Genomic DNA, 22221 nt, shown 5'->3' on the forward strand with positions numbered 1-22221 from the left:
GATGTCTCAGGCACAGACTAGCTATGCAGTAAGAGGGAGCTCTGAGTCGGACGGAGGGTGGATTCGCTCTTTGGGCACTGGTGTCGCTCTGGATCTGATTGTCCTTCGCTATCCAGGTTTTGGAAATGTGAGTCATTGTGTAAAGCTTGAGGTGTTGGTAGATGGTAGGTACATCAGGTGTGGTGGTGGTGTTTTCTATGCGTGTCTCTTACCAATAGACTTTTTGTTTTTGTTTTTGTTTTTTGAGGCAGACACTCAACTCCACTCTGTCGCCCACGCTGGAGTGCAGTGGCTGGATCTCAGCTCACTGCAAGCTCCGCCTCCCGGGTTCACGCCACTCCCCTGCCTCAGCGTCCTGAGTAGCTGGGACTACAGGCGCCGCCACCTCGCCCAGCTAATTTTTTGTATTTTTAGTAGAGACAGGGTTTCACCGTGTTAGCCAGGATGGTCTCGATCTCCTGACCTTGTGATCTGCCTGCCTCAGCCTCCCACAGTGCTGGGATTACAGGCATGAGCCACCGCGCCTGGCCTTTTTTTTCCCTTTTTTTTTTTTGAGACAGATTGTTCTGGGACTCCAGGTGTGGTCTATCATGCCCTGCTAATTTTTTTATTTTTTGTTTCTTTTAGAGATGAGTGTTATGTTGCCTAGGCTGGTCTTGAACTCCTGGTACCAGTAAACTTTTTAGGAGGTTTCCGTTAGCTTTTGAAAATTTTTTACCTGATCTTTAAAAATGCATGCAGTTGTGTAGCAATTTTTAAAGTGATTGACAGTTTTTTCCCACCCTACCTTTTCTTGACTGAAGCAGTTGATTCATTGGTACTTTGGGAGTAGTCCTATTATTCTTTGTATTTTTCTGATTTCTGCTTGAGTGATGACACTGTGGGAAGTCATTTGCCAGGGGCACATTTTAATCTTCTGTCTGAATGGATCTGTCTACTTATCTGTTCATTTATGTATTCACTACTGTTTACCTATCTGTCCAACCACCTACCTACCCTTCCGTCTGTCCGTCCGTCCATCCATCCATCCATCCATCCGTCCATTGAAGTTCTTTTTGGGGGTGTGTCAGTTTAATTGCACTGCATATCTACCTACAAGTAATACCTCTTAGCAATCAGCAGGCAACGAATCAGGCCATTCCCTGGTTGAAATTCAACTCTAGATTTCTAGAGGGAGCTACTCAGGTTAAGGATTCATTAACAAGAAAATGAATCTACAATAGGCCGTATTATAGATGCAGCACGTGAAGGCGCGCACACATTACTTCTGAGCTGAGTGTGAGGTGCATGCACGTGAGGCTTAGACCCCACGGGCTTAGGGCGTCCTTCAGCTTTTTGTTTTTTTTTTTTTTGAAGAGGAGTCTCACCCTGTTGCCCAGGCTGGTCTTGAACGCTCCCCTTGCCTCAAGTGATCTTCCTGTATCAGCCTCCTAAAGTGCTGGGATTATAGGTGTGCGCCACCATGCCCAGCTTTCTTCAACCTGAAAACTATTTTAAACATTTTATTACTCTGTAGCTATTGGCAGTACCAGATTTTATTTACAACTGAAGGTAGTTTTGGATCTAAAACCACAGTGTTGGTAATGTTCAAAAAATGGATCATTTAGTGGTTTTAATGTCACGTATCAGTCGTTTTCAGAGTATCTTTTATATTGCCCTTCTATATATGTTAGCTTACTAGTTGATGACTATTTCTGTAATCTGTCCTGCTTTCTAATCTAGCCACTAAGTGGTTGAATCAGGATTTACACTCAGCTGTGCCTACTTTAAAATTGATGTTTTGCCCCTCATCTCCCTAAAGTTTTTAATGGTATGCATGTGTTTATATGCCATTTATGTACGTATATGTAATGATTTTTAAGTTCAGTTTGCTTTTGTATCTCCCTGATTTTTTGGCATTGCTTGTTTAGAGAAATTTGGCCACAGGTTTTAGCACTGGGTGCTGCAGGACGAGGGCTGGACCTGCTGCTTGGAGCTGCAGTCCTCATCAGGTGTCTGCTTGTTGTACCACCTGGACCACCATCCACATGCTCCCCAATTTTTTAAAGTTAATTAAACCCCATATTGAAGATAAAAATATGCATACATAATTTTTATTATAATGCTACTTAAACATATAAAACCCAAGGCTAGGCATAAATTCCTTATGGTTAGAGGAATTTTGTGCAGCTGTAAATCCCAAACATACAAATTAAATCCAACTACAAAGGCAGTAAATGAACACCATTAATTTAATGTGACAAAATGATGTAGTTTTGCTGATGGTGTATTGCTCATGTTAGGTTTCCTGAAAGAGTGTATTTGTATTTAAGGTTTTTGCTTGCTGTCACTTAATTCTTTTGATTTTGCGAGTGATAGACTCTCTTATTTTTCAGTTTACTGAGGAAGGTTCCCCCACTCCTGCCATCCGCCCCACCTGACGGCACAGCACGGTGACAGTGACTTTTCGTATGTCCGTCTGGTACTTTGTTCAAATGGCAGCATAGGAATATACAATCTAATTTCCTCCCTTTCCTTAGGAGAAAAGTAATATTCTATATGCATTATTCTGCAATTTTCTTTTTTCATATAACAAAATATTCTCGAGGTCTTCCCTATGAGTGCATGGAAAACTTTGTGGGCCATCATTGGAGTTGCCATCTTTACAGCCGTTGTTTTTTCCAACAACGTATACGCTAATCTCATTAGAGGTTTGTCACCGCTAATCCAGATTATATCTTCTTTGGACCTCAAACAACCCTCTGAAGTAGGTGGCGGTGGGGGTATCAGGAAGAGAAGACACTGAGATTCAGAGAGGTTAACGGACATGACTGAGGCGTCAGTTGGAAGTGTGTGGGGACGCGGCCCACCCTAGGTCTGTGTGCCTAGACAAAGGCCGGGTGCATTGTCGCCTTCTCAGGGCCGCTGCCGCCTGCTGAGTCCAGCACGCTCAGGGCACTTTCCCCTCTTCTTGGCGATGGTGTGCTGAGGTCCACCCGCAGTAGCTGATTGTCTTGGTCTTCAGAGTCCTTTGGTGTTTATTGAGTGCCCTAGTACAGATGCGGAAACAGGTGCTTCTGCGTGTGGTTCAGATGGGACCGCTACAGTCTGCAGATAACTGCGCACGGAGCTGAGGGTGGTCAGACGCCTATCATTCGCAAAATTTGCTGCACCCAGTGTGAGAGTCAGGGATGAGCAATGCCTTTTACTGACCTAGGAGGTGTTACAATGATGAGAAGAGGTCAGGAGGCCCTAGGCCAGGAGGGGAGAGGGTTGGGAAGAGGAAGTGGCCGTGCTGCAGGTGCCCTAACAGACCCAGGGAAGCATGGAGAGCACAGCGAGGCCTGTGTGGAGAGGGTGTCACCAGCCGGCCTCGGGGCTGCACGGGGTGGGGAGCGCATACTGTGTGCAGACCTCTCCGTCGGTTTGTGCTGGCTGCTCTGCTGTCAGGCCCACAGAGTTCTGCACTGTGAGCAGCGCAGGTCAGAAGGGGCGTTTGGAAATGACACGCTCTGTCCAGGAATTGTAGTCAGTGTTCCAGCTGTTAATATTCCACCTTCTGGGAGACGGTGGGTTTCACCCTGAGTTGAGTAGCTTCACGACTGCTAGTGGTTGGAAGCTTCCAGATTAGCAGTTTAAGCCAGAAAACAATGTTGATACGTCTTGAGATGTGTATAAATAATTTGATTTGGCCGGGCAGGGTGGCTCACACCTGTAATCCCAGCATTTTGGGAGGTTGAGATGGGCAGATTATTTAAAGTCATAGTTCGAGACCAACCTGGCCAGCATGGTGAAACCCAGAGGACTAAAAATAGAAAAATTAGCTGGACGTGATGGTGCATGACTGTAATCCCGGCTACTCAGGAGGCTGAGGCATGAGAATCGCTTGAACCCGGGAGGTGGAGGTTACAGTGAGCTGAGATCACACTGCTGCACTCCAGCCTGGGTGACAGAGTGAGATTCCATCTCGAAAAAAAAAAAAAAAAAAGATTAAGGTTTGTTTTGTTTTTTGTGTTTGTTAAGAGAGCCTTTGTAGGCTACATGCATGTGGTACTAGACTTCAAAGGGTAAAATGGAAAATGGTAGCTTACAACTAACATTTAGTCAATTGAAAAGTGTAGCCCAGGGTGTAGATAGCACATTCCCCTGCTGTGCCTGCTGGGTCCTGGAACAAGGCCTTTCAGCAAGTTGGCTCTTGCATCAAGGGCCTGTCCTGAGGGTCGTGGGGCCTTGGCCATCAGGGAGAGAATAAGGTTTTCTCATTTTTGACTTCAGCTAATGGTCATAGAGTTGCTTTTCTTTTCATTTATTGTTTTACTGTCCTTTCCTCATCCTTCTCTATCTCCGCGTCCTCCTTTATCTCATCAGCTCTTCTCCTCTTTCTGTTCCTTATTCTCCTTCTCCTTCCCTCCTTGCATTTGTTCAGCTTTACCACATTCATTATACACTCAGCAAAATGTGAAATCTTTCGTTTTCTGTTCCTGGTACGTTTAGCAAAAGCTTGATTATACAACATAACGATGATCTAGACAGAAAACATGTCTGACTTGTGTTGATGGAATATGTCGCATTCCCATGGTTGTCAGTTACTGTCGCTCATGACAGTGAGCAAGTGTGTCTTGCTTGTAAGAAGGTTCAGGGAGTTGAGATGACGGGGCTGAGATGCTGCCTGCTGTCTCCTTCGTGTGGGCAGGTAATGGTGCAGGGGGCATGTATGAACTGGTGTGGAGGTGCCCAATAGGTACCCTGTGCTTGAGGAAAGGGCAGAAGGCTGATGGCCTCGTGGCTGTACCCCCAGGTGCTTCTTGCTGGGTGGCTCTCACTGAGCGGGAGTGAATGGCAAGGGAAGCTTCCTGATGTGATCCTTCAGCCGAACTTAGGGATCTCCACGACAGTAGACCCCGAGGAGCACCCCGTGCCACCCACCAGGAGAAGCCCAGAGGAAGCGATACCCTCCCTGACTTGTTAGAGTACTTCTCTTGAAGGAAAGAAAACCCGGAAAGTTCTTTGACTTCTGTCGTACTGAAGGTATCATCCATCATCTTAGATACCAATTTAGCATGAAGGGAAGATAATGTGTCAGACACTCGAATATTGTTGCACGTCTGCTTTTCCTACTGAATTTTCGAATGCAGATATATGTGCAGTCTGTTGAATATAATGGGTTTTCGATCTTGTCCTTTCTAGGAAGGTAAAATGCTTTTTATTACCTGGAAACTAATTTCAAGCAATAGGTTGCATTTTTCCTAGGAGTCTTGTGGTCAGTTTTGTTTTTCCAATGCAGATTGCCTCCAGATCTTTATTTTGAAAACTTTTCACACGATTCGAAGACCTGCAAGAATGGTGCCATGAACACCTCATGCTCACCACTTTGACACAAGGCTTGTTTGCATTTTGTTGTATTTGCTCTTTCTGTCACACTTTTGTTTGCTTTTGAATCACTTGAAAGTAAGTGGCACACATTATTATTATTATTTGAGATGGAGTCTCACTTTGTTGCCCAGGCTGGAGTGCAGTGGTGTGATCTTGGCTCACCGAAACCTCTGCTTCCTGGGTTCAGATGATTCTCTTGCTTTAGCCTCCTGAGTGGCTGGGATTATAGGCACGCACCACTACACCCAGCTAATTTTTTATTTGTACTTCTAGTAGAGAGGAGGTTTCACCACATTGGCCAGGCTGGTCTCAAACTCCTGATCTGAAGTGATTTGCCCGACTCGGCCTCCCAGAGTGTTGCGCGTGAGCCACCACGCCTGGCGAGTGATTTTCTTCCTGGATACTCCTGCACGCATCTCCTAAGAATTAAAACATCATTCACCTGTCTAACCATAGTACCAATTCACTCCTAACAAAATTGACCATACTGCCACAATATTATCTAAATATTTCGTCTATATTGAAAAATCTTCAGCTGTTTCAATAACATCTTTTATAGCTTTTTTTTTTAAAAAAAACCAAAATCTACTCATTACATTTGTTTCTTTAGTCTTTTCTAAATGTAGAACGTTTTTTCCCCCCGTAAATGACATGGACTTCTTGCGGAAGGGTCCTGCTGCTTGTGTTGGAGAGTGTCCCACTTAGGTTTTGCTGGGTGTCTCCTCATGGCATCATTCCACCTGATTTTTCATTCCCTGCATTTCCTGCAAACTGGAAGTGCAATCTAGAGGTTTGATTATATCCACATTAAGTCTTTTTGGCAAGAATGCTTCGTAAGTGTTGATGACTTCACATTGCATTACACCAGGAAGTGATCAGTCTTTAACTTAGAAGATTTGCTCTCACTCTAAAATGGGACAGTTTTAAAAATAGGCGTCTTCTTTAAGGGAAGGGTTTTCACTCTTTCACCCAGGCTAGAGTACAGTAGTACCATCATAGCTCACTGTAACCGCTAACTCTTGGGCTCAAGCGATCTTCACACCTCACCCTCCCAAGTAGCTGGGACTACAGATGTGCACCACCATGCCTGGCTAGTTAAAAAAAATTTTTTTGGAGAGACAGGGTCTTGCTGTGTTGCCCAGGCTGGTCTTGAACTTTTGGGCTTAACAGATCCTCCCACCTAGGCCTCCCAAAGTGCTAGGATTGCAGATGTGAGCCACTGTTGGGCCTAAAATATGAATCTTAATGTTTACTCTTTCTTCACACGTAACTGATTGTCTAGTTATTAAATTCTGTGTTGTATATCTGGCTTGCTTAGCTTCCAGTGTCGAATTATCTGAAGCCATTCTGATTTGCACCCTTTGCTTTGTGGTTCATTTGTTCTCTGAAGCCTGTGTCTTATGTACGAAGAAGGGTGTAAATACTCTTCTTTGAACTTTTAGTTGAAACTGATTTGGAAATCATTTGTCACAACCTGGGCAACATAGCGAGACCTCGTCTCTACAAAAAATACAAAAAAAATTAGCTTAGTGTGGTGGCTCCCACTTGTGGTCCTACCTACTTGGGAGGCTACAGTGGGAGCATCACCTGAGCCCAGGAGGTTGAGGCTGCAGTGAGCCATGATCACACCACTGCACTCCAGCCTGGGAGGCAGAACGAGACTTTTGGCTCAAAACCAAATAAACAAACAAAAAATATTTTGTCAAAGATATAAGGCCATAATGTGGATGGAAATTTTAAGGGGAAAGTAATATATATGGGCGCATATGTGTAGTTATAAAAAGAACCAAAAGCATCTCAAAGTCCACGGTCCATCATCATCATCGGCCTCTGTCCACAGAGCCAGGGCCCCCCCGGATGCATCTCCTGTAAGATGAAGGCTCCCCTTGTGTGGCCTTCAGTGATCGTCCTCCCCGGGAGTCCTGCTGGCTCTGCCTGAAGAACCTGGCCACTTTCCTGCCTTTGCTCCTGGCAGCCTCCGTGGCCCGTCACTTCTTGTTTGCCTGTGAATTCTTTTTCCAGACTCGAGTGACACTTTGCCTTGCAGAGCTTTGCCCAGTGCTGTCAGACAGGGTTAGTTCTAAGTCTTTCCTGTGAGATCCATGGCACTCTGGGCATTTCTGGAAGGAAAGTTATGTGTGTCTCTCGTCCCTGGAAGGGACAGGGCACATCTAGTTCATCAGGGCACCGCACCCCTGGGACCCGGCCTGACTCTGATGCCACAGGCATTTAATGAAGACATTCAAAGTGAACATTCAGAACCTCTGTCTCCTCATACTTCTTTTCTTGTGCTTATATTTAATATGTAGTAACATTCATATATGGACACTTTCAAGAAGACCTAACACGTCACAGTGCTCTCTATGGTTGAATGAAGCGGTCGGTGTTGGACTCTGGCTGGGCCTTGCTGTGTAGACACAGTGCTCTCTATGGTTGAATGAAGCGGTCGGTGTTGGACTCGGGCTGGGCCGCGTATTCTGGAGAAGTGGCTGTGGAGCATGATGAGGTGTCCATGGCAGCAGCGTCTCTGTGCCCAGGTGTGGCCGTGCTGAGTGGATTCCTGCCGCGGATCTCGGGCAGAAGGTTGGCTTTCCTCCTGGTGTTGGTGGAAGGCCTCCCCTGAGACCCTGCTGCACTCCACTGGGGCATTTCATTGTCCTCTCCCTTCCTGACAAGGACACGCTGGTCACTCTTCATGTCAGCGAGGATCCTAGGTGCTGGCGGCGCAAAGACAAGCCAGGCCTGGAAGACCCACCCAGAGCCAGGGGAACCCACCCCGAATACATACTCGCCAAGCCACGTGCTGCGGTTGGGGTCCCAGAGGTGTGCTCAGGCCGGCCTGTGGGGACAGCAAAGTGGCCTCCCCGAGGAGGGGGCCTGTCCTCAGTGTTTCAGAGGCCTCACCTTGTCTCAGGCTTGAAGTATTTCCTGAAGAATGCCATTTTTGAAATTTATTTTGTAGAGAAAAAATCCAACTATTGAAAGGCTCTGCTTGAATTTTTAACAACTACTATATCAAGAAAAGATTTCTGACTTAGGTGGCCCCTTCGGAATATCTGATTCCTGTGCTGGCTTCTGCGTTGCCTTTGCAGGCCTGTGTTTATAGGTGCGGTTTTCTTGTTCAGATGGAACTCTGTGGTGTTAAATGTGGCCTTCTTTGTTTTGTGTTACATATTTTTCTCAACTTTATGAGATCAGACCAAATAGAGAATGTTAAAGAAAAAAATATTTTGGGCAATTAGAATTGCAAGAATGTCAAGAAGGAAATATGTGTAGTGAATAGCAGGCTGTAGAAACCATGTCACTGCTCAGATCTTAAGATCCGTAGCCGAGAGAGGCTTTGAAGCACCTGGGGAAGATGTGTGTGCCGCTCTGCGTTTGTAAAATTCTGGACTTGACTGTAGAGCTCGCTTTGCCGACAGCTGGTTTAGTCGTCGATAATACCCAAGGATACTTGCGTGTGCCGTCGCCTTCATCACCAGGACTTGGAGGAAAATTGCAGTGATGCTATTTGTTATTTCACATTGATAATTCCTTCCACCTTTGGCCTTGTCCTACGGTAATTCCTCATTTCAGATTCCTTTGAATAGTTGGCTCATGGGGAGAGTTCTACCGTTATTTTACCAAGGTGAGGTTTGCTAAGCCATCATTCTTATGTAGATGGCAGAAAAAGCCATTCAGAGAAAACATCTGAGTCGGTTCCCCCCAGGTTAAGCAGAAAGGGGATTTGCTGAGGATCTCCAGAAGACCCGAGAGCTGGCCCCTGAAGTTACGGTAGACCTCAAGGGGGCTTCTGTAGCTGCCGAGCAACTGAGACATTGGAGGAGTCCTGGAGGACCTGCCACCGCCTCGTGAGGAGCCAGGCGCCGCTGCCGCACAGCTCACAGGGTGCTCACCTCCCTGTGGAACGGGGGCCTGGAGTCTCGGGGTCTAGAGTTTGATCTTGTAGGTGCATCTGATCATAGGAACCCAGGTCACATGCTGGCCCCTTCGCTGCGGGAGTCAGGACACAGTTCTTCTTTTCCCCACCTTAGTAAGCTAGGATCCGGAGCATAAGAAATTGTCAAGATATATGGAAGGTGTTAAAAAGATGATGGGGAACTGCAGATGGCAGGTATCTGCCGTGGTTCCCCATGGGGCATCTTAATGGACAGCTTATTACTAGGTTTTCAGCTGTGCAAGACCTTTGATTTACCTATGCCTTTCATCTCTGATACCCACTTAGCAGCACATGCTGTTCCCTATTCTCTTTGAAACTGAGGCTTCTTTCTTCCTTGTCCCATTCCACTCTTGCCACACCTAGCTCCGGCCTTCTTATTTCACCATGACAGCTTCCTGGCCAATTTCCCTTCCTCCATTCTTTTTCTTCCCAAGTAAATGTTAGCCCTTGTCATTAATGTTAGACGTCATCTTCCTGAAAATATCCATTTAGCCAGGTTTATGCTGTGGCAGCTGCAGTGGGGCCCGGAGGCCTTTCTTCCAGGCCTCTGTTATTGGAATCCACCTCCCGCGTCTATTTGGAGCTATGGGGCCTTTGGAACGGCTTCATGAGATGCGTTGGCCCAAGCAGAAGGCTGGTACAGAAGCAGAACAAAGCTCCGAGCATTCCGAGAGCTTTCTGTTGAGAAATGCCTTGGGCTTATGTCTTCAGCCTGCCTGGGAGCCCTGCGTATTTTTACTTGCCTTGGGGTAGATTTGATGAAGCCTGTACCATGGGTAACATATTGCTGGATAATGAAGAGTGGAAAGAAAATTAGCCCAGAATGAATGACTCAGTCCCATGATAATGTGGCTAATTTTAATTTGCATCAGGAATAGTAAAGCTGTGGCCCAGTGTGTTAGCAAATAAATCTCTAAACAGCCTTGAAATCATTCCATTTACTGAAAATTGAATTTTTTTTTAGATGGAGTCTCACTGTGTTGCCCAGGCTGGAGTGCAGTGGCGTGATCTTGGCCCACTGCAACCTCTGCCTCCCGGGTTCAAGTGATTCTTCTGCCTCAGCCTCCTAAATAGTTGGGACTACAGGTGCCCACCATCATGCCTGGCTAATTTTTGTATTTTTAGTAGAGGTGGGGTTTCACCACATTGGCCAGGCTGGTCTCAAACTCCTGACCTTGTGATCCGCCCACCTTGGCCTCCCACAATGCTGGGATTACAGGCATGAGCCACCGAGCCCGGCCTGAAATAAATTTCCATGAATAAATATTAGGAAATTAGCCAGGCATAGTGGCGCGTGCCTGTAGTCTCAGCTACTCGGGAGGTTGAGATAGGAGGATCGTTTGAGCCCTATTGAAGCAATAGGCTTCACTTTGTATCTTAAACTGGGAAGGAGTGGAGAAAAAAAAAAAAATTAGAGCCCTTTGCTATACTTATTTTACGAAGACCAATTATTTGTTGGTTTTTTAAGGACCAGAGTTCCCAGGAATAAGTGAAACACGGCTCGATCTCTAAGTGTGCCCAATACCGCCGGCACCACATTCCTCACGCCAGCCCAGCTCGCTCGTTACCTGGGATACTCGCCCAAGCTTCAGCTGACCAAGCAGGTTATTTTCTATATCTTCAGGGTATTAAAAACAGTTGTATAGACATACATGCACAACCATGAAAAAAATTTTAAACTATTGTGGTAAAGTCATTTTTATCCCCACTTCTGCCCCCATGCTTGTGGAAATAACATGTTTGTGGTGGATGGAATGTGTGTAGGCAGAAGGGCCAGGTACAAAGAAGAACCGATGATCCACGTTCCCCTGCAGAGGTCAGAATCGCACGTGACGTCTTGTTGTTTTCATTTGGTGTGACCTTATATTTGGAATCACAGTTGTGGGTACAGTTTTGTACCCCCCTCTTTTCAGTTATGTTTGAGCATGTCCTGTGCCATTTAATATTCTTTGAGAACGTATTTTTTAAACAGCTCTACTGAGATACAATTCGCCTACCCCAGAGTTCACCCGTTTTTACCAAGAGTTCACCAACAGTTGTGCAACCTAAAAGTATGTTTTTGTAAAGGACAGATACTATTTTATCATATAACACTGTTTAATATATGCGATTTAATTATGTCCTTCAACTTGGAACTTTAGGCTTCCATAGAATACGTTTTATCATATTTAGATTTTATGCTGTTGAATGACTTGGAATTAATTTGTAAGTGTATATACCCTCGTATTTTCGCTCTGTGACAAAATATTTTTATTTTCGCTTTTTAGGTAAGGAGACTGAAGAATTTTTTCTTTTTTTGTTAATTTCACCCTATAAGGCGTTTCAGGTAGAGGCAAAGAATGGTTCCTAGCTCCTCACTCAGTCCTTGGTGGGCTGCCTGGCTGTGCACACTAGGCCTCAGGGTAGAAGCGGTTCTTTTAGAGACCCCAGGCATAGTCTCATGGGTTCACAAACCCGCACCAGGGCTGACCATTTGTTTTTGGAGGAACCGCAGAAGGATTCAGTATAGAATTCCTTAAGAAAGGAGTTTCTTTAGTTTGTTTAAAATAGTTACAACTTTTTTTTTTTTTTTTTAAAAGACGGAGTCTTGCTCTGTCGCCCAGGGTGGAGTGCAGTGGTGTGATCTCGGCTTACTGTAACCTCTGCCTCCGTTCGAGCAGTTCTTCCACCTCAGCCTCCCGAGTGGCTGGGACCACAGGTGCACGCCACCACAGCCAGCTTATTTATTTTCCTTTTTAGTAGAGACAGGGTTTCACCACGTTGGCCAGGGTGGTCTCAAACTCCTGACCTCGGGTGATCCACCTGGCTTGGCCTCCCAAAGTGCTGGGGCTACAGGCGTGAGCCACCACGCCTGGCCAAAACAGTTACAGTTTCTATAATAAACTTTTTTTTCCCCAGAATAAAACTAGCACCTTTAAAGTGAGCTATAACGATTCCTTTTATGAAACTTATTATGTATGCAGTTCTTATTTTGACTTTCAGAAATCTAAATTTCTCAAGGGTCTGTGATGTTGGAACTCAACTCACACCAAGTCCCTTGTGCAGTTTGTGTGGCGCAGGAAGGGGTGAGCCAAGTGAGGACTGCAGCACTCCTCACTCGTGTGCGAAGGTCGCTGTGGGTGAGGCCTCCTCATCCCTGAGGCCGAAATTTTCCTCTTCTCGTTTCCTTTTGATCAGGACATTCTACAGGGGTGGAGGCAGATTTTAAAAGCAGTGATACATAGACAGAATTTGGCCTAAAAAAAGAGTAGTGCTTAAATCTAAATGAGGCCTCTGGCTCAAGGTAACAAACTGAGCTCATAAATTCAAGCACCTCTCCCCTCATTCCCAATTCCCATTGAAATGAAAAAAGGAATATAAAAATAGGGAGTCTCCCAAGCTAACACAGTTGCTGCTGGTGATGATGGTCTTGTTTTGGACTGCAGGGTTTGCTTGCAGAAATTCAGTTGGTTGTGCTTCCTGTGGGCTTGGTGCTCACTTTGTAGCAGTGCTTGGAATGGAAGTGAGGGGGCAAACTGGCTTTTCCTTCTCTTGACAACTTGGTTATCCGCCTCCCCTTCCCTGCGAGGTATATCTACTCTCTTTGCTATATGTTCTAGTTTCTGACTTTCTTTATAAATTATGTATTTGTGTAGCTTCGGCTTTGCTCCGAGTTTCTGCTTGATGCTGTGAATCCTAATGAGTGCTCCCGGGAATTGGGTGGATTTGGGTGGCTCTGCCTTCAGACAAACCAGGGGATCGTGAATGCTGTGACCCGTGTGGCCGGCCCCAGTCTTGCATTCTGTTTATTTTCCACCAGTCTCAGTTGTTGATGTTGGGAGGATAAGTGTGAGCCACACTCTCAATGTGGGGAACAGAAGGCAGTGATTGGGCTGCTGAACATGTTTAATTTCTTCATTCTGCACGGTGACTTAGGTGTCACTGCGCGTCAGCCTGGGAATTTATACTCAAGCTTGTTTGTGCCACCTGATCACCTGTATCTTTTTAAATATATATGATTTTATCCAATCAGTTATGAAGGAAGACTCCAGTAAGGAAATCCCTTGCGATTTGGTTTGAATTCTTTGGGAGGTGACAGGCATTAATACGTCTTTCACCTGTGAGGTGACATGCTCTGAGCTTACAGGCCTTCGAGTGGAGGTGATCTCGTCTGCAGGCTCTGTGTGCAATTCTGACACCCAGAAGCTCTGAACACTGGATTATTTAACAGCTCATTTGGCGGCAATGCTTGGCCTGAGCTGGGGTGAGACTGGACACTCTTGATTGATTCCATGGAGAGTGGAAATGTTAACATGGTGAATGTTGGGTGCTGCTCCAAACCCTCCTGGGTGTGTTCACCCTCCTGGCTGTCGCTCCAAACCCTCCTGGGTGTGTTCACCCTCCTGGGTGCCGCTCCAAACCCTCCTGGGTGTTTTAACCCTCTTGGGTGTGTTCTGTGAGACAGGGCAGAGGGATCACATTATCCTTTCACCAAGGTGAACACTGGAATTTCAAAACCAAGCTGGCACCAAAGGACCATCAAGAACACTGCCCAGGCTGTTATAATACCATCAGGACCCCGCTGATTGACGGCCCCCAGCCTCTCCCACCTGGAATCCAAAGTGCCATGGAGACCTTGACCCGGGGAACAGGATTCTTAGGTGTGTGCTCCAGCCTTTAGGGGGTGCCTCCAGGATGACTGGGGGGAGACCTTGAGCCGGGGCACAGAGTCCTTAGGCGTGTGCTCCAGCCTTTAGGGGGTGCCTCCGGGATGGCTGGGAAGACCAGTCATGAGTCAGAATTTCAGAATCTGAAAAATCCTTGGCACCTAAGAGGTCATTTGTCTCCACCCCCTCACTTTAAGGATGAGGAAATTTTTCGGGAGGGATTGAAATTAACTGTCATGTCCAAGGCCATGCACTGTTAGTGAGCATTTAAGGTTTTATAGTTTCTCAAAATGATACTCTTTTCAAATGCAAAATTAACCTATGGAGATATAACCATGTCATCTTAAATTACATTGCATTGGAGGAAAATGTCTTAAAGTCAAAAAACTTATTTTATGTAATATTATGCAGTTTTTGGCACATTAAATTTGATAGCCCTTACATTTTAAATATTCTGTAACTGTTATTAAAAAACATTAATCAAGAGTTTTTGGAACGAGGTTGCCATAGAAATGAAAATAAAATGCCAAAAAGACGTTTTAGGTATAGCTAAGAATTAAAAAACTTACTGAATTTGAGGCTGGGTGTGGTGGCTCACACCTGTAATCCCAGCACTTTGGGAGGCGGATGCTGGTGGATCACCTGAGGTCAGGAGTTAGAGACCAGCCTGGCCAACGTGGCGAAACCCCATCTCTACTAACAATACAAAAAGTTAGCTTGTCATGCTGGCAGGCGCCTGTAATCCCAGCTATTTGGGAGGCTGAGGCAGGAGAATTGCTAGAACTCAGGAGGCAGAGGTTGCAACGAGCCGAGATCGTGCCACTGAACTCCGTCATGGTCAACAGAACGAGAGTCTGTCTCAAAAAACAAAACAAACAACTGACCAAATTTGAAATTAGGCTCACAGTGTTAAAATTTGCAGAGGAGCAAGACGTGTTTTTTTTGGCTTGAGGATACGTGGTAGCACTGTGTTTTGCCCAGTTTTGGAGTTAAATTGGTAGCTAGATGTTAAAGCAAACACATTGTTCTGGTTCATGTGTCAGTGTATTCTCAGGTGTTTTTCTTGTTTTCTTTCAAAGTAGAATGCAGGATGTAGGGTTAGGTGTGTATTGTGTAAACAAGGATGAATCAAATTAGTTTCTTTCTTGTCTTGGTTCTTGTCTTTGTATAGTGTAGCTAATTTCACACATTCCAGCTGAGGGCCGTGCCTTCCTATCGCTGGCCTGTAAAGAAGTCAGAAGCGTCTCTCTCAGTAGCATTTGGTGAGTCAGGAGCACCACACTCACTGACAGGCGCGGCGAGGTGGGGCCCCTTAGTCATCCCGCGGGACTCAAGGATGATTCTTGGGCTTCTATTAGTACTTTTGTGTAAGGGACTCGGAGATCTTCAGAGATCATTTTTATAATTAACTAGAACTACTCATTTGACTGGGAATGTTAAAGTTTAAAAATGTAATTAGCTGCCTTTGTAGAGGTGGAGGGAATATGACTTGTCTAGAATGGCAGCCGAGAGAGCAGAAATAGGGATAAAGTCAGAGGTGCTGGGAATGCCGCCTCACCGCCCTGTGTCAGCCTCCGCTGCCTTCCCAGCCTCGATGCGCAGAGCAGGAAGGAGACCCGGCAGCCGCAGGGCCTCTCCACCCAGCGAGCTTGACCTAGTCCTGGCTGCCCCACTCGCTCTCTCCCTGGACTTGCATCCACTCCTTATTCCCTGGATGCCCTGCTGGGAGGGCAACGCCACCGCCTAGTTCATGACCCTTTGGTGAAGGATGAAGTAGACTGTGTGTCTACACTGCACGGCTCAGGGAACAAGCACCTTAGCACAGGGAGGTCACCATTGATCAGAAGTGCTGGGACTGAGCCCCAAACCTGGCTGTGAACTTCCGGGGGGCAAGAAAGAACAGGGTTGTATGGGAAGTTACTGAGCGTACCTCAGCCCAGAAAAACAGCTTTGCCCACCTTTTCCTGGGGCGCACAGAGCATATGGATCAACGGGGAGAAAGCACTGCCAGACAAGCCCCAGGGCAGCGGCGGTGGCACTTGGCCACGGGAGCAGCCGGTGGGTGTCTCCAGTTGGCCCGTTAATGCTGTTTCTTCCACTGGATTTTGCTACAGGAGCCTGACATCAGTTTAAGGCATATTCTCTTTGCAGATTAGGGACAAGATAAGAGAAGCCAGTTGGGAACCAGTTAAGCTGTGGGGAAGCACACAGTCTATTATGAAAATTAGAGAGCCTGATGGTATAGATTGTTTTCTCATTAGAAGGCTTCCCTTCCCACAGAGGGCCCCTGCAGATAGCTGTAGGCAAAGCCAGCCTCTTCCTTTAGGAAGCAACTTGGAACTTGCTCCAGGGTTTGAATCAGTTCCTCCCCATATTACAGAGCATGAAAGGAACACCCTCGATTTAAAACTGTTGTGAGGCAGGTGTTCACAGTTGTTCACCGTGGCCACAGGAAGACCACAGAAACGTTTCCAGGAAATGTCTAGTTTTAAGCAGTTTATCTTCAAAGGCTGAGTTTGCTATACAATAATTGGGATTTGGATTATGGATTACTTAAATATTACTTAAATATTGGATGACTAATTAAATACAGTGACTTTTGTTGTTCTGATTTTCAGTGCTTTCTCCTGATAAAAGATGAAGATCTAAAACCGAAACAAGAGGAATGATCTGTTGGAAAGAATGAGACAGACTTATTATTCTTAGATAGTATAGTTGTATACTTTCAAAACCTGAAAGAATCACCAAAAAGCAATTACATTTAACTGAGAGTGTAGTAAAGGAACTAACCATTTTTCTTATATAGCAACAATTATCAATAAGAAACTGTTATGGGGAAATACGTATTTCCTTGAAATACTCATGAAATATCTGGAAATAATTTTAAAATTAAAAATTAAAAACATTTTTATTGGTGATAATTTTATACATTCATGTAATCAAATCAGAGTAATTGAGATACCTATCACCTTAAGTATTTATCATTTTCTTTTTTCTTTTTATTTTGTTTTGAGATGGAGTCTTGGTCTATTGCCCAGGCTGAGTGCAGTTGTACAATCTCAGCTCACTGCAACCTCTGCCTCCTGGGTCCAAGTAATTCTCCTGTCTCAGCCTCCTTAGTAGCTGGGATTACAGGTGCACACCACCACGCCTGGCTAATTTTTGTGTTTTTAGTAGAGATGAGGTTTCACCTTGTTGGCCAGGCTGGTCTTGAACTCCTGACCTCAGGTGATCTGTCTGCTTCAGCCTCCCAAAGTGCTGGGATTACAGGGGTGAGCCACCGTGCCCGGCCTATCTTTTCTTTGTGCTAGAAACATGCGAATTATTTTCTTTAGGTATTTTTAAAATGATTTATTAATTTATTTATTTTTAGAGATGGGGTCTTGCTGTGTTGCCCAGGCCAGAGTGCAGTGGCTGTTGGCAGGCACAGTCATTGCACACTGTACCCTCAAACTCCTGGGCTCAAGCAGTGCTCCTGCCCCAGCCTCCTGAGCTGGGACCACAGGTGCGCACCACCACACACTTCTAGCTGCTCGAAATGTACTGTCAATTAAATCAATGTCAACTGTCGTCACTCGACTGATCTGTGGAACACCCAGATCTTAGGAATAATCCCAGTAAGAAATGCACAGGATTTATTCATGAAGAAAACTATAAGAATGTTACTGAAAACAGTTAAAGGAGCATTGAGTAAATGGAGAACCGTATTATGTTCTGTATAAAAAATAGAATATTATGAGGATGTTACTTCTTAATGTTAAGTTCAAATTAAACTTCATTGCAATTTTAGTTCAGTGCAATTTTAATAAAAATCCCAATGGGATTAAAAGATTGAAGAACTGATTTGAAAAAAATAAGTGAATATAAATAGCTAAGTAAAATTAAAAAAAAAAGTGAGGGTGAAAAATGACCCAAATATTATGAAATATAAAGATAAATTAGTTAAAGTAATGTAGTACTAGTAGAAGTATTGGTTGATAGGTTAATGGGATGAATTTGATTACCCAGTAATAGAATTTTGTCTCTGTGAGAATTAGTATATGTATCTGTGCACACCTATGAGTTTGGGGCACATTATTTAACAGAGATTGACACAACTGGCTAGTTTTATGAGAAAAAGTTAATCCTTATCTTGTATCATATACCAGAATAAGTAACATCCAGACAGCTGAAAGGGTCAGTGTAAAACAGAAACACCGTCCCGAAATACAAGCTTCCCTCATTCCGCAGATAGTTAGCACCTAGTCAGGGCCGGGGTTTTGCTCAAACGAGTGGGCTTGAGCCTCTGGCCCACTGAGGAGTGTCCGTGGGCTGGCGCTCTGCCAGGAGGAAAGGACAGGTGCGATCGCAGCGTTCCCCAGCTGGTTCCACCCCGATGGGGAGTGTGGAAGGTGTGTTGAGGGGTATCCAGAGAAGGCCTCCCCAAGAAATTGATCTTTAAACTGAGATCCAAGGAGAGAGTCAGAGCGGGCCAGGTGACCGGGGGAGGGGAACTCCCAGCAGAGGGAACTGTGGGTTTGAGGGCCGAGAGGTCAGTGTGGCCATGCCACAGTGTAAGTACTAACACACATGTAAGTACGAGGAACGAGTAGATGGTCCACGGAGGGTGAACAACGCAGGCGGTGAGAACAGTGAACAACACTAGGAGAACCAGGCAGCATCACTGATGTGAACGAATGCAAACTAAATCAATACGACAGCTTTTCTCATTAAATGATTGATGATTTTAAATAACAAGGATTTTATATCTGGTTTACTATCTGGTGGGAGTGTAAATTTGTGTAATTTTTTTTTTTTTTTTTGAGACGGAGTCTCGCTCTGTCGCCCAGGCTGGAGTGCAGTGGCCGGATCTCAGCTCACTGCAAGCTCCGCCTCCCGGGTTCACGCCATTCTCCTGCCTCAGCCTCCCGAGTAGCTGGGACTACAGGCGCCCGCCACCTCGCCCGGCTAGTTTTTTGTATTTTTTAGTAGAGACGGGGTTTCACCGTGTTCGCCAGGATGGTCTCGATCTCCTGACCTCGTGATCCGCCCGTCTCGGCCTCCCAAAGTGCTGGGATTACAGGCTTGAGCCACTGCGCCCGGCCTGTGTAATTTTTTTTGCAAAGGAATTTGGCAGAATGTGTTGAGTGTGTTAAAATGGTTATATCTTTTTATCAAATAATTCAGTTTCTGGAGATTTATCATAGCCTGAGAATAGCCCTTCCTGCTATGTCCCTCTCACCACCTGCCCCCCTTGCTGTGAAACCCTGCCTTCAGAGAAGGGCGTCACTCCTGCACTAGGGCTGGGGTAGCCAGGTGACAGGTGGAGGGCTGGTTGAAGGGCAGGTGGGTGGGGAAGGGGCTCAGTGTTCTGGGGGACGTTTTAAAAGCTGGAAAAACACATAAATGAGTTCCATATTGAAATATATGTATATATTTTTTTCTGTTATGCTTTCAGATGAAGACAGTCAGTGTTGCCTTAGTTTTGTGCCTGAATGTTGGTGTGGACCCTCCCGATGTGGTGAAGACCACGCCCTGTGCGCGCTTGGAATGCTGGATCGGTGAGTACCTCTCTCACCCGCTGCCACCCGCTGCCACGAAGGCCCTCTGGCTGGCGCTGGGCTGGGCGGGGCTCGCCAAGCCTGCGGTCTGGTCCAGGGGTCCGTCTCCCGCTGTGCAAATCAGGATTTTTTTTCTTTTTGGAGTCATATCACCTTTAAGTAATTTCAGATGCATTCACCTGTGATTTGTAGTGGAGAAAGTGTTTCAAGAAAAATTAATAAGATAATGATTATTGGGTTTTATAATTTTCTACTTTAAATTTGTTCTGTCTGGCATAGTATCTAGGTACACTTAAAAAAAATGGAATGACTGATACCTGCATGGAAATGTAGAAAGGGTAAATGGAACCATTTCCAGCAAAGCATCCCATAATGGATCATGGCCCATAATAATAATGGCCAGCATTTGCTGAGTGCTTCTAATGTGCCAGATACCACTGGAAGCACATTACAATTCACAGTGCTCACAACAAGCCTGTGTGGTGGGGTCTATTGCTAATCTCCATTTGAGAGCTGAGGAACGTGAGACATAGAGATTCGTAATTTGCTCACGGTTGTCCTGTAAGTAGCAGAGCTGGGATTTGAACCTATGCAGTTCAAGTCCAGAGACTGTGTTTTTTTTTTTTTTTTTATTTGTGGTAAAACATACACAACACAAAATACCATTCTAGGAATTATTAAATGTACAATTCAACGACATGAAAGAATTCATAATGTTGTGCAAGCATTCTCACTGTCCATCTCTAGAACTTTTTCACCATCCCAAACGGAAACTCTGTCTCCATTACACAACTCCTCATTCCTGCCTTCCCCCAGCCCCTAGTAACCACCATTCCACTGTCTGTTTCTATGAATTTGTCATTCTAGGGACCTCATATCAGTAGACTGATAAGGTATTTGTCCCTTTGTTTCTGGCTTCTTTCACTTAGCATAATGCCCCCAAAGTTCATCCACATTGTAGCATGTGTCAGGATTCCATTCCGTTTTAAGACTGAATTATATTTCATTGTATAGATACACCACACTTCTTTATCCATTCATCTGTTGATGGACATTTAGGTTGTTTTTACCTCTTGGCTACTGTGAATCATGTTGCTGTGATATGCATGTACAACTACCCGTTTGAGTCTCTACTTTTAATTCTTTTGGATATATACCTAGGAGTGGAATTGCTGGATCACATGGTAATTCTGTGTTTAGTTTTTTGAGCAATCAACCTATTGTTTTCCACAGTGGCTGCACTATTTCACATTCCCATCAGCAGTGTACCAGGATTCCAGTTTCTCCACGTCCTGGCCGACAGTTGTTATTTATTTATTTTTCTAATGGTCATCTTAACGGGTGTGAAGTGGATCTCGTGGTTTTAACTTGCATTTGCCTAATGATTTGTGATGTTGAGCATCTTTTATGGGCCTTTTGACCATTTATAGGTCTTCTTTGGAGAAATGTCTATTTAAGTTCTTTGCCCATTTTTGAATTGGGTTGTTTATTTTGTTGTTGTTGAGTTGTAGGAGTTCTTTATGTATTCTGAATGTTGGTCCTTTAGTAGAGGTACGGTTTGCAAAGTTTTTCTTCCATCAGAGACTGCCCTTAACCATTCTACACTATATCTACTTTTCTTATTTTAGCATCAAATTTACTGAGATACAATTTTTTTTAAATTTTTTAAATTTTGAGACCAAGTCTCACTTTTGTCGCCCAGGCTGGAGTGCAGTGGCATGATCTCGCCACTGCAGCCTCCGCCTCCCAGGTTCAAGTGATTCTCCTGCCTCAGCCTCCCAATAACTGGGATTATAGGCATCTGCCACCATGCCCAAGCAATTTTTGTATTTTTAGTAGAGATGGGGTTTCACCATGTTGGCCAGGCTGGTCTCAAACTCTTGACCTTAGGTGATCCACCCGCCTCGGCCTCCCAAAGTGCTGGGATTGCAGGCATGAGCCACCACACGCGGCCGAGATACAATTTATATACAGTAAAGTTCACATTTTTTAGGTGTACATTTCTTTAAGTTCTGACAAATATATACAGTCATGTAACAAATGCCATAATCAATATATAGAATATTTCTATATTCTATAGAATATAGGAAGTTCCCTTGGGCCCCTTTGTAATCGATCCCCTCTCATTTCTCTGGCCTCTGGAAACCATTGATCTGATTTTTTCCTTTTACAGAATGTCATTTAAGTGGTGACATATAGTTTGTAGTTTCTCGTATCTTGCTTCTTTCCTTTAGCAGAATTTATTTGTGATTCATCTGTGTAGCTACGTGTATTAGTAGTTTTTTTGCTTCATTCCATTTTTGTGGCTCTCCCACAATTTGTTTATCCATTTACTAGCTGACAGACATTTGGGTTGTTTCTAGTTTTTGGCAATTATGAATAAAATTGCTATAAACACTTGATCTTTGTGTGGACATATTTTCTCTGGGTAAATATTCTGCCTCCCGGGTTCAAGCGATTCTGCCTCAGCCTCCCGAGTAGCTGGGATTATAAGCATGCGCCACCATGCCTGGCTAATTTTGTATTTTTACTAGAGACAGGGTTTCTCCATGTTGGTCAGGCTAGTCTCGAACTCGCGACCTCAGGTGATCCACCCACCTCGGCCTCCCAAAGTGCTGGGATTACAGGCGTGAGACACTGCGCCTGGCCAAGTGTATGTTTAATTCTTTTTTTTTTTTTTTTTTTTTTTATTATACTTTAAGTTCTAGGGTACATGTGCATAACGTGCAGGTTTGTTACATAT

At 44.9% G+C, this 22221-nt stretch overlaps 1 protein-coding gene across 2 annotated transcripts in view; it reads left to right on the forward strand.

The window, feature by feature from the left end:
• Positions 1 to 22221, forward strand: part of RPTOR (regulatory associated protein of MTOR complex 1) — a 399056-nt gene that overhangs the window by 56446 nt on the left and 320389 nt on the right. For both annotated transcript variants that reach the window (XM_026455870.1, XM_026455869.2), the window contains exon 2: positions 19376 to 19478. Coding sequence is in view for 1 of the 2 variants with exons in the window: in XM_026455869.2 (XP_026311654.1) it covers positions 19376 to 19478 (103 nt within the window). In the remaining variant the exon portion in view is untranslated. The remainder of the gene's footprint in view (positions 1 to 19375; positions 19479 to 22221) is intronic.

The sequence above is a fragment of the Piliocolobus tephrosceles genome, chromosome 16 (assembly GCF_002776525.5).
Source record: "Piliocolobus tephrosceles isolate RC106 chromosome 16, ASM277652v3, whole genome shotgun sequence".
Taxonomy (NCBI): domain Eukaryota; kingdom Metazoa; phylum Chordata; class Mammalia; order Primates; family Cercopithecidae; genus Piliocolobus; species Piliocolobus tephrosceles.